The sequence below is a fragment of the Spermophilus citellus genome (assembly GCF_964194105.1).
Source record: "Spermophilus citellus genome assembly, chromosome: 17".
In the NCBI taxonomy this organism is placed as follows: Eukaryota; Metazoa; Chordata; class Mammalia; order Rodentia; family Sciuridae; genus Spermophilus; species Spermophilus citellus.
The window spans coordinates 14,000,136-14,016,069 of NC_138199.1; the positions used below are offsets into that span (position 1 = coordinate 14,000,136).

The 15,934-nt window shown below is 45.2% G+C and overlaps 1 protein-coding gene across 1 annotated transcript; it reads right to left on the bottom strand.

Moving 5' to 3' along the window:
- Nucleotides 1-5: 5 nt before the first annotated feature.
- On the bottom strand, nt 6-9,623 carry TNFSF12 (TNF superfamily member 12). Its single transcript, XM_081272435.1, has 7 exons — nt 9,356-9,623; nt 9,145-9,192; nt 8,488-8,563; nt 7,693-7,746; nt 7,574-7,609; nt 974-1,098; nt 6-769 (listed from the first exon to the last, which is right to left on the bottom strand). Exons 1-7 carry the CDS (start codon nt 9,512-9,514, stop codon nt 518-520), a joined length of 750 nt encoding a protein of 249 aa, XP_081128561.1. The 5' UTR covers nt 9,515-9,623; the 3' UTR covers nt 6-517.
- Nucleotides 9,624-15,934: the final 6,311 nt, after the last annotated feature.

Consider the following 15,934-nt stretch of genomic DNA (forward strand, 5'->3'; position numbering starts at 1 on the left):
AGACCATGACTTGTTCTCTTTAATATCCACTTATCAATATTTTGTTACAATAATAATAAAAATAATATCTGTTTTCAAAATCCACAGGGAATTATCAAGGGAGGAGCTTGTCTTGGGCTCTTACCCCTCACATTTGGGAACTCCTGGCCTAATCCCAGGTTTTTTTGCTTCCTGCCACCAGGTCCAGCCTCTATTAGTGCCTGAAAGCAGGGTCTTCTGGACCCCTCCTTGCCCATCCTTGCCAGAAAACACAGTGTCCTGGGGGGGGCTGTGGCTAGGGGGGAATCAAGGGATGAATGGGAATGGGAGTGTGAAAAGATAAGGGCTTTGGGAGCTAGTGAGGTGAAGAGCGGGGAGGGGTGTTGTAAGAGAGGAATGGGAATGTTTATGAGGGATAAAGTGAACAAGCCCTGGCAGCCTATGGAGGGAAAGGCAGGTCTGGAGCTTAGGTGGGGCAGAAGGGACTGGGCACTGAGAGCTGCATGGGAGCTGACAGCTGGAAAATTTGCAGGGCCCCTCAGTGAACCTGGAAGAGTCCAAAGTAGGTGAGGAAGGGGGCAGCCTTGAGATGGGCCCAGGGTAGAGTGCGGATCCGCAGGGAAGACCCTGACCGCAGGGGCAATAGCCCAGACACCTGGCAGAGATGAAGCTGGGGCCCAAGGGAACTCGTTGCTGTGGCAGAGAACTCCTCTAGGCAGCGCAGGGCCAGCACGTCATCCACCAGCAAGTCCAGCTTCAGGTAGACAGCCTTCCCCTCATCAAAGTGCACCTGGGGTGGGAGAGGGCAGGCAGAGTCTAGGCCTCTGCTTGCCCTCGCCTCAGTTTCAAATATCCTTAGAGACCCAAGTATCCCATTTTTCCAAAACCCCAAACTCTCCCTCCCCATCCTTGATCTTGACCTCTTTGTTCCCCCGCAAACCAAGCCCTTCTCCCCTCAGTTTCTCCTTTACCCATGTAGCCAGGTGGGTCTTACCTGACAGTATAGGTAGTAGAGCCCAGCCCTGGTGACTCTAAATTCCCCAATCTGACGGTCATAGCGCAGAGGGTTGGAGCTGTTGATTTTGGCTTCCTCCCAGCCACTCACTGTCCCATCCACACCTGAACATGGATGTTCAGAGATAAGGAAAAGTCCCTTTACAGGACTCCCACACATTCCCCAAGGATCCATTAAGCTAATAAACATTTGGGTCCCACCTTAATCCAGAAGAGAGATCAACTGCCCAAGGTATGGGAGGAGCCATGACCTATGCAGCCCAAAGTAAAAATGGACATTGCGTGAAGAAATCTAACATATATGACCAGGAAGATTCAGGACAAAATTGTCACCCGATTGTTTCTGGGGAGCAGAGTAGGATTTAAGGAAAAATGAGGGCTTTTGCATTTTCTTTACTCGTGTCTACATTGTTTGCCTCTTTTATGTTGAATATGTGTACATACATTACTTGAATCATTATAATTAAAAAGAAAAAATGACATCCCAATGTTCATAACCTCTATGAATAAAATGTGGTTTATTCATACAATGGAATATTATTCAACCATAAAAGGAATAAAATATTGGTGTATGCTATCATGTGGCTGAACATTGAAAACATTGTGCTAAGTGAAAGAAGCCAGTCCCAAAAGGACCACATATTTTTTGATCCCATTTATAGGAAGTGTCCATAACAGACGAATCTAGAGAGATAGAAAGTCGATTATTGGTTGCTTAAGGCTAGGGAATGATAATAGGAGGTAATGTCTAAGGGGCCTCTTGTGGAGGTGAACAAAATATCCTAAAATCACTGTGATGATTGATGGTTGCACAATTCTGTGAATATACTAAAAAACTATTGGGTTGGGTTAGGGGTGTAGCTAAGAGGATACAGTTCTTTCCTAGCATGGGTTTTTGATTCTGTCCCCAGTACCAAAAACAAAAACAAACAGAAAAAAGAAAAAAAAAAACATTAGGTTATACATTTTAAATGGGTGAATTATATGAGATATGCATTATATCTCAAAAAATCTATTATCAAAAAACAAACTCTATTGGGAGGCTGAGGCAAGACGATCACAAGTTCAAAGCCAGCCTCAGCAATGGCGAGGTGCTAGCAACTCAGTGAGATCCTGTCTCTAAATAAAATAGAAAATAGGGCTGGGGAGGTGACTCAGTGGTCGAGTGTCCCTGAGTTCAATCCCCGTACCAAAAAAACCCACTAAAACTCTAGAGGGTTTAGGGATGTAGTTCAGTCACAGGGCATTTGCCTAGAATGGGCAAGGCTCTGAGTATCATCTCCAGCACCACAGAAACAAACAAAGGAAAAAAAGAAACCCCTAGGGCTAGGGTAATTGCAAATTGCTAAAGAAATAATAATGGAGTATCAGGTGGTTTCCAAGTCACCAACCCAGCCCAAGCTTGCTGTTTCCCCAATCTAATCTCACACTCCTCTCTAATCACTCCCTCCCACCATCTGGCCTTCATCCTGTTCCTTCCAGGCACCAAGCTCATTCTCCCTCCCTGCAGGGCTTCTTCCCTCTTCCCAGGATTCTTCCCTGGCTGGCACCTCTGCCTTCTGGGTCACCCAGTTTTTAAAAATCAGCCCTGCTGGGTATGGTGATGCACACCTGCAACCCCAGCAAATTGGGAGGCTGAGGCAGAAGGATCACATATTCAAGGCCCTAAGCAACTTAGTAAGACCCTGCCTCAAAAGGAAAATAAAAAGGGCTGGTGATGTAGCTCAGTGGTAAATGGCCTCTGGATTCAATCCCCAGTATCCAAAAAAAAAAAAAAAAAAAAAAAAAAAGTCAGCCCCATCCTTGCCTCCATTAATCTCTTCCCTCTTCTCTTTCTTTCCTAGCAGTCATCAACAAGAGAATATATCTCATTTATTCAATATTCATTCATGTGTTTGTTTGGAATCTGATTACCCCATGAGAGCAAGGGCGATTATCTTTTTTTTTTTCTGCAATAATGGGGTGATAAAACCCAGGGCTGCCCATAAATCAAGTGCTCTAGAACTGAACTACATCCTTGACCCTTTCTTTTTCTTTCTTTTCTTTTTTTTTAGTTGTAGATAGACACAATACCTCTATTTTATTTATCTTTTATGTGATGCTGAGGACCAAACCCAGTGCCTAACACATGCTAGGTGAGCACTCCACTGACCACTGAGCCACAGCCACAGCCCTTTCTGAAAATTTTGTTTGGAGGCAGGGATTCATTAAGTTGTTGAAGTTGGCCTCTGGGGATTACAGGCATGCTCCATGGTGCCTGGCTTCACATTACCTTTCTTTCTTTTTAAAATATTTTTTAGTTATTGATGTATCTTTATTTTTTATTTATTTACATGTGGTGCTGAGGATCAAACCTAGTGCCTCATACATGCTAAGGCAAGTGCTCTACCACTGAGCCACAACCCCAGTCCCTTCATATTACCTTTCTTTCTTTTTTTAAACATGGGGGGTATTTTTTTTTAACCATCAACAATGAACAAAAAATAAAATTCACTCACTCTGTGCTGTTTCAAAATTTCAATGTTAGTTTTGTATGCCTTTCCCCCCACCAGCCCTGTTTGTAAGAAACTAAAACATTACACCTGGTGAACAGCAAAGATTCACTAAGCCTCAAATGCAGAACACCTATGAAGCAGAGGAATGTTGCTTATACAGAAGCAGATAAAAAAAAAAAAAAAAAGATGCAGGACCCTTCAGTTCTTCACTATTCTTAGAAAAACTTTCCAGAATACTGCTTCACGCAAATTCACCATTAGTTTCCGTGTTGGGGAAGGTTTCCTTTGGCTGTTCAGCTTCCATTTTCTTGTATTAAATGGACAATTGAGTGAATCTGCCATCCCCTCACGGACATGAGGCCTTAGCTGATCACAGCACAACTCTCCCGCCTTCTTGCACCCTCCCACTTCACATTACTTTCAATGGCCTACCTGAGAATGACTTCCAAACTCCTTTGGGACCCGGCTTCGTCTTCCTCAGCCTCATAACCCACCCTGTTCTCTAGCACTTTCTGCTTCAGCCACACTGAACTTCTCACAGCCCCCAGCCTGTCAGACCCTTGGCAAACTCCAGGCTTTCACATGGTGATTCCTTTACCTGCCACACCCTGATCCCTTGGCCACCTTACACTCAGGTTTCAAAGCCCAGTGATGCCTCACTGTCATAGGGAAGGAGTCCCTGGGTCCATTCTGAAGTTGTTTTGTCTTCCTCTATCCTGCCATGGATCTTTGTCTACTCTGAGTGTTGTCCTTGTCACATGGACAAATATGTAATTACATATTTATATTCTGTCTCCTGTCCTAGACAGTGACTTCTTGAGCACAGATGTGGGTGTGATTTGCTAGGGTCACCTAGGCTGGTCCCTAGCAAATAGCAGGTTCTTAGTGCGTGTGTGTTCAGTCAATGAATGAATGTCTGGGGCTGGGGATGTGGCTCAAGCGGTAGCGCGCTCGCCTGGCATGCGTGTGGCCCGGGTTCGATCCTCAGCACCACATACCAACAAAGATGTTGTGTCCGCCGAAAACCTCAAAAAATAAATATTAAAATTCTTTCTCTCCTCTCTCTCTCTCTTTAAAAAAAAAAAAAAAATGAATGTCTTGGGTAACTGCCAAAATAAGTGAACTATACTGAGAGGTGGAGGGCTGGCTGGGCCGTGAAGAAGAGGGAGAGGAGAAAAGGAGGGAAGGAATCCCAGCTATGGAACCAGCTTGAGCAAAGGCTGGTTGTAACCAAAGGGCAGAGTGTGTTTGAAACTATGGTCACACAAAAACTTCAAATGGATATTCTGTGCTGCCTGGCCATCCACTTGCCCCCACCAAGCAGGCTTTCATTTTCCCAAAGACAATGATTTGATACCGTCTCTCCTCAAACCCCCTGTCCCTATCTCCCTAGTTCTCTGGAGGACCTAGAAGTCCTCAGACAAGGGCTCTCTCACCCCCCATACCAACAAAATCTATAAACCTACCTGTTCTCTCAGACTCCTTAGACCCCCTTGTGAGGATGGAAGATGTGTCCTCTCTTCCTGATGGAAACCATACCCTCCCAATGTCTCTTGGACATTGCCCCTGCAGGATCCCCAACCCCACCCCAGCAAGTGTACCTCTCATATGCACCATTTCCAGCTTATGAGCACACTCTAGCTGGCTTCACAGCCTGCTTCTTCCTAATATCATTGTGACCTTGGACAAGCTGTATAATCTCCATCTTTAAACAGAGGTTACCAGAACATCCTTCTTTTAGAGCTATTATTGAAGATCAGACAGAATCAAATACATGAGAGCTAGTCATAGTCCAAAACGCACTCAAGAGGAATATAGTATTGCTTAAAAGGACTAAATTTTTCTGATGCACACTTCCCTGCACCTAGTGGTTCATTTCTCTGCTCTTTGTCCTAGAGAAACTTCTAAAAAGGATTGCCACTATCTCTCTCTTTTTTTTTTTAAATTTTCTTGACTCAACCCATATGGGCCTCTATTCTAATTCCACCACCAAAACCTCTGTCATCAAGGTCACCAGTCGTCTTTAATGTTACCAAACCCAGCAGTCATTCCTCTGTTCTCATCTCATGTGATGCATCAGCTGCTGCTGTACAGCCGGCCACATCCTCCTTCTTAAATCAGAGTCTTCTCTTAGATTACAGGACACCACCCTCCCTGAGTTTCTTCCTCTATGTCTGCTTCTAAATCTCAGCCCAGCTTCCCTCCTACGCCCTATGTCCAGATGGCCTGGGGCCTTAGGGCTTCTTTCTTTCCCTGGGTGTCTTATTCAGTTCTGTAGCTTTAAATACCATCCATATGGTCATTACCTTTTTTTTTTTTTTAATCCAGGGGCACTTTACCACTGAGTTATATTTCCAGCCCTTTTGACTTTTTATTTTGAAGCAGGATCTCACTAAATTGCTGAGACTAACCTCAAATTTACAATCCTCCTGTCTCAGCCTCTTGAATCACTGGGATGGTGGGTATATACTCAACTCCCATGAGACCCACAAACAATCCCTCCTTGTATCTTCAAGCCACATACTTCTGTCTTTATAGTTCCTCACCTAGCCTGAGCTAGTCTACTATGTCCAGCCATCTATTTGTGAAATTCCCTTTAGTATTGCCTATCCACTTGTTTATTATTAAGCACCTCAGTTAATTATTAAACAGAGGTTACCAGAACATCCTTTGAGGGCTATTATGAAGATCAGACAGAATGTACACATTCCAACTTACTTCGTCCCTTGTAACTTATTTCTTGTAAACCCTGTCTTACAAGTGGCTTTTTCATTTCTAGAGATATCCAAGTTACAAATCGAGAAATCAAAAGTTGAGTGCAGTGGTGCACACTTGTAATCCCAGCTATCTGGGAGGCCGAGACAGGAAGATTGTGAATTCAAGGACCACTTGGGCAACTAAGCAAGACTCTGTCTCAAAATTTAAAAAAAATATAAAAGGGCTGGGGATGTAGTTTAATAATAGAGCATCCCTACATTCAATCCCTAGTACCTGGGAAAAAAAAAATTTTTTTTGATTGTGAAAATAACATTTGGTCAGGGTTATGGATTCATTAGTATGGAAGGATAAGAGAACATAAAAACCTTTCTCCTCTCTACCCCATGCCCATCCCTCAAAAATAACCGTTGCAGAACTGAGAATGTAGCTTAGAGGTAGTGGCTTTGCCTAGCATGCATGAAGCCCTGGGTTCCATTCCCAGAACACAAAATATATTTTAAAATATATTTGTCGTTCGTGGTTCCTCAGTTTCTCTTATTCTTTGTATCAGACCTACAAACAATCCCTCCTTGTATCTTCAAACCACATGCTGAATCCATCTACTTCTCTCCATCTCTGCTGCAAACATCCTGGACTGGACCTGTCCTCATGTTTTGACTCCTGGCCTTCCCAATGGAGGGACATTTCAGGTGAGAGAACAGCATGTACAAAGTCCAGAAGAAGGTACACTGGAATGCAGACATATCTGCTCACTACAAGCATGACGAATGCATAGGGAGTGCTCAGAAATAAGGTTGAGACCAGGCCATTAAGAGGCAGGCCAGAAGCCAAGCAGAGAAGTGATGGAATAATGAAATGGAAGTTTCAGGGGACTTAGCTTGGAAGGGTAAATGGGGCAGAATGGAGGGATGGGAGGGTGAGGAAGGGAGAAGGGGCCAGAAGCGGGTTTGAGGTTCTGAGGTTGTAGTGCTGAGGTGGGAGGTGGGGAAGGGATGGGGAAAAAGAGCAGAGAATAGAAACATTTAGAGGAACAATGATCAGGGCATAAAACCCCTGGGATACAGGGGATTGGGGGACAAATGAATCCCAGGTATTTGAAAACTGAGGGCTGATAGAGAAAGCTGGGGCCACTGAGGAGGTAGAATAGCCAGCCTGGATTATGGAGAAGGCAAGGGTCTTCCCAGGTTCCCAGGCATGGGTCATAAAGAGAACCAAACCCTGAGAACTTTGATGAACCGGTTCCTCAGATTCTTAGGCTGAAGGAAGGGCAGGGGTTGAGAAATCAAAGGATCTGAGGGATCCCTTTCCCAGGAGGCTAGTGCTATAGGATGAAAGAGGAGATCTCAGAGATGGGGATTGGGTCTCACCCGCCTGTGCTCCATCCTGTCCCGGCTGTGGGTGAACTGTAAGACACAGAAGGGGTTATTGAGACCTGCCCTGCCCCTCTGTCACTCTTTCTTCCAAGTATGACTCACCCATCACCCACCTTCATAGTGGGCTGCAATTGCTTTGCGAGTCCGTGCTTTCCGGCCTTTAGGTGCTGAGAATCAAGGAAAGACAGATGAGCAGAGTAGATCCCTCTGGAGGCCCAGGAGCCGCTTAGCAGCCCTGCTCTCCTCTCAGGACCCTGGCGTCCTTGGTCTTGTCTAGTCTCCTGTCCTCAGAACCTCAGGCCTCATCTTCTTCCATAAATAGAGTGATTATATAATTATCATCCAAATCAGGTTGCTTCTGAGAGCAAAAGGGGGTGCTATTAATAATCACAATGGCTGGAGGTGTAGCTCTGGAGTAGAGTATTCGCCTAACATACGCAAGGCCCTGGGTTCTATCTCTTATAGTGCAGCAGGGGAAATAACATTGAGATAACAGGTGTAACCCATGGGAACCTGGATGCATGGTCATGTGGACATCCCATTCATAAGTGTCTTTGCTAATTGGGTCCCAGGCCTCTGACTCTCCCACCTGGTCCTCATCATGACTCCAGGGATCCTCCTAACTCCTGACTACCCCCTCTTCATATCTGGGGTAGAGTTAATGAAAAGCAGGTCTATGTGACAAAAGGAGCCTCAGAGCAAAGGTTATAATTCCTAAGTTTGAGCCTCAATTGTTTAGCTGTGTGACTCAGAACATCCCCCTTCACTCTTTGTGCCTCAGTTTCTCTTGAAGGATAATGATTTCTGCTCTGCCCACTTCACAGGGCTGTTACGATGAACAAAATTGATAATGAATTCAGAAGCCACCTTAAACTGGCCACTCTTGTCATTCTTAGAGGGAAGCTCACCATTTCTGCGAGGCCGGACTAGTTGTTTCAGGAAAGGCACAACACCCTGGCTTTCCTCAGTCTGGGGGTTCAGTTCCTAGGAGAATTAAGGGCAGGCATCAACTAGGACCTCCCAAAGATATAAGCAAAGATGATCAGAGCCTGTCAGAAGAGCAACCAGCCAGCAATGGACACAGAAGTCTTAGGGACTGATTAAGCGTGGGGTCAGGCCCTTTCTGGAGACCAGCCACACCTTCCTGCCCTCACATCCCCTCCACAGCACAGCCCCTGCACTCCAGTGATACACTACACAAATGCCCACACTCAGTCAGTGTGCCTAGGCAATACACACTGCACATAACAGCATCCATGTCCCATGGCAAAATGGTATATCTCATAACCTCACTTCACCTACAGCCAATAAACACTTGCATTCAGTTGGCAACTGGGGCACAAACTTCTTATACATGGTGGTCACCCTCTCTCACACACAGACATACCTACTTATACTGCTGCACCCCCCTCCACACACACACACACAGACTCACACCCATGCATGTGAGTCTTCATGCACACATACTGGGCACACACCTCACTCACAGCTGGCACAGCTGCAGCCTCAGCTCTGACATGCTTCCCCTGCCTCGCAGCCCACACACAGTGCCCACACCTACTCACCAGCAGCTCCTGGTCCTCCTCTGCCAACAGCTCCCCCTGGGAAGGCTCCTGCTGGGAAGGAGGCAGCCATCACCCTGTTCTTCTTCACCTGACATCTCGCCCTCCACCCATCCTCAGGTCCCCTGGCCCTCTGCCCACCCGACCCCCATAAGTTCTTCTGCAGTCTCTCCTCCTAATGTGCCCAGGGAAGGGGTGTGCTGCCAGGCCTCACCTGGGCAGACAGCGATGCCCGGCTCCCCAGGCTGACCACGGCCAGCAGGAGGCCAAGGCAAGCCAGCGCCAGGCCCAGGCCCAGCACAAACGGGGCCAGCAGGGCGGTGCCCAGCTCCCCCTGGCGCCCCCTCCGCCTCTGGCTCCGACGGGCGGCCATGGGGGCGGGGGGCTGTGCCTGCCTCACCGCCCCCCCATCCCGGGACCCGAGGGATCGAGGGAGGGGGAGCGGGCGGGCGGATCGGGCCCGGGAGAGGGAGGGGCAAGGGAAACGGGGAGGGAGGGGTGTGATGAGGACAGGAAGCCGGACACTGTTTGTGTGTGTGATTAAACTCCGAGCCTCCCAGCTGAGCACCGTGCACGCAGCAAGTGTGCGTCCAGCAAGTGTGCGCCCCAGCGATTTCAGCGCACGGAGTACAGCACCGGGCCAGAGACACGCAGCACCAGGGCGTGTACACGCGGGTGGAGGTTTGTGTGCGTGCTAGGGCGACCGCAATGGGACTGTGCATCTTATGACACTTGAGGCAGAGGCCGATGAGAGGGAGCGAAAGCAGAAATAGCCAGGAACCCCACCCAGGCCTGTGTGCATTGTGATGGGGCCGGGGCCCCCTGGAACTCTTAAAGGACAGTCCTGCCCAGCTGGCTCCCGACCAAGAGCCCAGCACTAGCCAGTGAATGTCTGGGATTGTTATTCCCTCAGCCTGTTAGGTGAGGGCCAATGCACCATCCTCCTCACCAGTTTGGACACATTTTAATTTATCAGCGGCACCTAAAGACATTTTTCTCCAGGAAGTAATTAGAAAAGAGCCTGTGAACATCCATTAACTTGGGTCATATTTTCACTTCTTTCAGCAAAGCAGTTGATAGTAGATTTAAACTTCAACGTCCTGCAGCTAGAGAATGCAAGACAGAGAAATGGTGCATCCTTAATATGTTCCCATAGCGCGCTTCTCTGGAGACATGGGAGCCCTTTCAGCTGATGACACGGCTTATGGAGCTCAAGGCAAAGCTTCAGGAGCCCCCTACACGACTTTGGTAAAACTGGGCCGTTTTTGCCAAAAACAGTTATGCAAACAACAAGGTTCTTAAAGTTGTAATGTTCACTTTAGTCTGTAATGTTCACTTCTGCATATTTGCAGTGAAACGTACTAGAAAAAATTCTGTTGCAAGAGCAATTAGAGGACAGGGGTGTAGCTCTGGGGTAGAGCACTGGAGGCCCTGGGTTTAATCCCCAACACTGCATGAATGAATAAACAACCAAACAAACACTATAGTGAAGCTGAGCCTCTGAGTAAGGTAAGAATAGGAAATCTGCCAGGGTCAGTCCTGGCTTTTTCCTCACTCACTCCTGTCTTGAAGACTTCCTCTTTGTTCCAGAACCTGCTAAAGGGCTTGTGTGTGCTTCAGGGTCTCAATATATGTAATTCCTATACTAGGAACACTCAGACCACATCCATCCCCAGCTTAAGGCACTTCAGAGGATCATCTATAAAATTGAGATCACTGTGCCCTGTGTGGTGATACTGGTACTTGAAATACAAGCTACGAGGGAGGCTGAGGCTGGAGGATGGAAAGCCACTTCCTGAAGGCTAGCCACAGCAATGTAGCGAGACTTTTATGTCAAAATAAAAAGTAAAAAGACCTGGAGATGTAACTCAGTGGTAAAGCAATCCCTAATGGGTTCAATTCCCAATACCACAAAAAATAAATAGATAAACAATAAAATTAAATTGAGACTTCCAACTCCCCCCAGTCTCTATTCCGGTGTCCTTTATTGCTTTCTTAGTTATTGCGATTTGTAATGATACGTTTGGCGACTTGGGTATTGTCTGTTTCCCCAGCTACATTGTAAAATATTATTAAAGTACTTATCTCCTGGTTTATCTGCTTATTGTCTGTCTCTGGAATGCAAACTCTGCAAGGACATTATTCACCACCATATCCCACTACCTTGTCAAAGGTTGACTCCTGCACTGTCACTACCACACCTATTGAAAGCTAAGTTCATTGCTGACCCTTCAACAGTCTGACTGTGCCTCCTTGGAAAAAGTGCAAGGCTGTGGTATTCATTGAGATATCGAAGCCTGGGTTAAGGGATAGGGTCTTTTAATGCTGGGTGGGGGCAGGGATTGGTTAGGGGTGGGAAAGGATCATGCCATAGTATTTTGGGATGAGCACAACAAAGGGGAGGTTTTGAGGTGAGGAGTTCAATCTTAGGGGCAAATTGATAGTCATTCTATTAAAGGATTGACAGGTCTTTCAGAAACAATTAAGTTAATTGAAATGTTCAGTTTATCTTCCCGGGCAATGGTCCCTTGATATAATAGTTATGCCAGTGAAGATAGTGGAATAGTTATATCAATGTGACTCTCATATCAGCATTAGCTGTGTGGGTAAGTGGCTTCAGTTCTCTACAGCAGCAGCAATCCCTTGGACATAATAGATACTTAATAAACATTTGTTCCTTTTTTGGCATTGAGGATTGAAGCCAGGGGCCCTTAAACACTGAGCTGTATCTTCAATCCTTTTTAATTTTTATTTTGAGGGTCATATTTATTTATTTATTTATTTATTTTTTTTAGAGAGAGAGAGAATAAGGGTCCGGCGAAACGTCAGAGAAGGAGAGACCACACGAGACTAGCTCCATGCAATGGCAAGGGGGATTTATTAGGGATCACTCAAGAAGGGAGAGCAGCCCAGAGCCCAGAGCAGAGGTCAAGCAGAGCTTAAGTACACTTTTTGGAGAGGGTGGGGGGCTTTGCATACATCAGAACAAATCATCATGAGGCTCGGGAAAATTGAACAACAACTCTGATACATGATTAGTCCATTCATTGGCGGGAACAGGCTGGGCAGGGGTGATTGGTCACTTCTAAACTGGGTACACATTCAAACTGATTGGTTCGGGCCCTGTGACAAACTGCACAGGGCCCTAGGCTAAATGGCCAGTAGGGCGTTGTCTTAACTATCTCAGGAATTTCAGGTTCTGGGTGTAACAGAGGAACTTAATAATACCTAATCTTTTACATTTTAATTCAAGCTTTCCAGCTTAGAAACTTTACCCTTTCAAGAGGGTCATATTTAAGTTGGTTAAGGCCTCACAAAGTTGTTGAGGCTAGTCTCAAACTTGTGATCCTTCTGCCTCACCTTCCCAAGTCACTGGGATTACAGGCATGTGCCTCTGTGCCCAGCTAAACATTTGTTTGTTGGTTGAACTGAAAATTCCAGAGGATGAGTGAAGCCAGATTTAAAGTTAGGTAGTCAGTGTAGTTGGGTAAATCGGGTCTAATGTCAGTGAAATCTAAAATGGAGGCCATGCTGATAATGATTCTGGGAAACTCAGGACAACTCATGGAATGGAAAGGCCCTAGGCCAAAGTCCACCCCAAAGGAATGTTAATGGAACCCAGGAAACAGCCCCCAACAGATTGGGAGATAGCCCATCCCAAAGAAGTGTTAATGAAGTCCTTCCTGCCCAGATTACTTGTTTGGTCCACCTGTGTCCCAACCCTCCCCCCTTACATTCCATCACCAAAACTATAAAAAGGGGAGACAACCGCACTTCCACTGATTCCACCTCTTGGGTCCCCTTCTTCCTCGGGGAGAAGTCTTTTCTGCTGTCCTTTAATAAACTTCTAATTTCTTTTTTTTTTTTTAAATATTTATTTTTTAGTTTTAGGTGGACACAATATCTTTTATGTGGTGCTGAGAATTGAACCCAGTGCCTCACGCATGCTAGGTTAGCATGCTACCACTTGAGCCATATCCCCAGCCCCTAAACTTCTAATTTCTACTCTGACCTTGCCTCGGCGTGCTTCTTTGGTTGAAAGACCCCAGCCCCATAACCTAAGGCCTGATTATGAAAAGTAGAAAGTATGTAGTAAACAGGTGAGCTCACCACATGACCTGTTAGAAAGGGCACCCTGACCACATCACAGGACATGCTTGAGCAAACTGGGATCATAAGCGGGAACAGGGAGGAAACACAATGTAAACCTGTGAGATTTATGAGTTTTTCGGGAACCTATAGTGAAAAACAAGTTTACCATAGTGAAAAACAAGTTTACCCTTTAAGTGACGTGTATGCTGGATTCAAAAACATCTGTTATTGTACTAGGTGGAAAACAACTCCTTTTTCCCTATAAAAGATCTGTACCCCAAAGCCCGGTGTGCCAGTTCACCAAAGCTTCGGCTGAGGTTTTGCTGTGCACCCGCAGGCGCCTGTGTATTAATAAACTTGCCTCTTGCTTTTGCAGCCAGTGTGACGCTAGTTCTTTTGGACGGGGGATTTGAGGGTCCGGGGGTCTTTCATGGTAACATGAGGACCATGTATGTCTTCACTGTTTATACTCAATGTCTAATTCAGTGTCATTTTCAGGATCTATATATATTGAAATTGATTTAAATTAACTTAAACTTGTGACTTTCTTCCATTGATGCAAGTTCTCTTTGGCATTATTCTGGGCCTAGAGGCTACGGTTAGGATTATATAGGTGAATTATATAGGTGCATAGAAATGAAATGAAGAAAAAGATGATGGAACTTGGGTACCATGGTATGCACGTGTAATCCCAGCAACTTGGAAGGCTGAGGAAGGAGGATCAAAAATTTGAGGCCAGGGGCTGGGGTTGTGGCTTGGTGGTAGAGCGCTTGCCTAGCATGTGTGAGGCACTGGGTTCAATCCTCAGCACCACATAAAAATAAGACCCTGTCTCAAAAAGTAAAAAGGGCTAGATCTGTGGTAAAAACATCCTGAGTTTGATTCCCACTACAAAAAAAAAAAAAAAAAAAAAGGATGGAAAGAAAGAAGGAAGGAAAAGGAAAGAGATGATGGAATATAAAGGGATTTTCCCTTGTTTGTTTGTTTTTGAAATAGAGCTTCCTCTCTTTTTTCTTTTTCCTCCACATTATTTTATTTATAAATTATGGTTGAACATAATGATGAGATTTGCGATTTGTTGTTATATATTCATTCATGCATGCAACATAAATAACATTATAATTTGGCCAATATCACTCTCCAACTCTTCTCCTTCCCTCCTTTCCTCTCACTCCTTGGTCCCTTTCCTCTACTCATCTCCCTTTGATTTTTTTTTAAATATTTATCTCTTTTAGTTGTACACATGCCTTTATTTATTTTTATTTATTTATTTTTATGTGGTGCTGAGGATGGAACCCAGGGCCTCGAAAGCACCAGGCAAACGCTCTACCGCTGAGCCACAACCTCAGCCCTCCCTTTGATTTTCATGAGATCCACTCCCCACCTTTCTTCTCCTTTTTCCTCTTTTGCTTCCCCAAATGAGAGAAAACACAACCCTTGACCTTCTAAGTTTGACTTATTTCACTTAATATAATGGAAAGACCTTCCTTTCTTGGGGTATAGGAGGGGCATCTCTCACGTGAGGGCCTTAATACCTGTTTCAGGAAAAGGGCAGACCTGGTTCAGACAGAGAAGGTCAGAGAAGGTCAAGGACATCTTCCTGCTCCTACGCTTTTCTCAAATTCCTTCAGTCTAAAATACTCATAGGCCAAGGTGACTTAGCTTGGAGTAGCATTTTCTGTGTTCTGAACCTCATCATTACCAATAATCACTATATAAATGAGGAGGGCCATCAGCTTGCAAAAGAAAGACCAAGATTAAAAAACAAAAATATGTCACTGCAGGAAAGAAATAATTCAGTGTGTGGAGAGAACCACATAATATAAAGAAATTCAAGAAGACAAAACATTCATAAAATAAGAATTGGATGCTATAATAAAAGGAACACTCAGAGAACAAGAAATATTTCTCAGAGACTAAAAATGTGGTTGCAAAAATAAAATGTCCAATAGAAGGATCTAAAAACATAGGGCAAAAATGTGAAAAGATGGAAATCATGGAGAAAAAAATAAGAGAGAGGACTAATGTAGAAGGCTGTGTGGTTATTAGGAATCCCAGATCATGAGAATGAATAAAATAGAGGGAAGCAATATATCTTGGGGGAAAATATGAGATAATTTCCAGAACTGAAAGACATATCTTCATTCTGAATGAGTTTAGTTTGTGCTTGTAAGGTCCTTGCTTAGCATCTGGATGGCCATCTTAAGTGACAGCCTCCTTTTTAAGAAAAATTTCCTTTTCCTGCCCAGGGCAGTTCTGAGAAAGGCTCACCACTCCCTCGTACCAACCCCACCCTTAACTACCCGCATTATGACCCCTAGGCTCTAATCCCCTGAGCCTGCCCCAAAAAAGTCCCAACCCCAAGCCTGTTTTGCCTTTCTCCACCTATGGAGAGATGGCCTTCATTTGTCAGCTCTGGCAAATAAACTCTGGTGTGTATCTCTGCCTGGTCTCTGTCATTCATCTCTCTCTCTCTCTCTCTCTCTCTCTCTCTCTCCCCCCCCCCCTCCTGGTTCCTCACTTTCCTTTCAGTGCTCAAGATACCTCAAGATAATGAATGGGAAATCATCCATACCAATGAAGCCAGATTTAAAGTTAGGTAGTCAGTGTAGTTAGGTAAATCGGGTCTAATACCGAGTGAAATCTAAAATGGAGGCCATGCTGGGAATGACTCAGGGAAAACACAGGACAACTCATGGAA

Coding starts and splice junctions, on each gene's coding strand:
- TNFSF12 (XM_081272435.1), bottom strand. CDS start 9,514: ATGGCCGCCCGTCGGAGCCAGAGGCGGAGGGGGCGCCAGGGGGAGCTG. Junction 7,747..8,487: donor AGTCCGGCCTCGCAGAAATG/GTGAGCTTCCCT, acceptor CTTGATTCTCAG/CACCTAAAGGCCGGAAAGCA. Junction 1,099..7,573: donor ACAGGATGGAGCACAGGCGG/GTGAGACCCAAT, acceptor ATCCATGTTCAG/GTGTGGATGGGACAGTGAGT.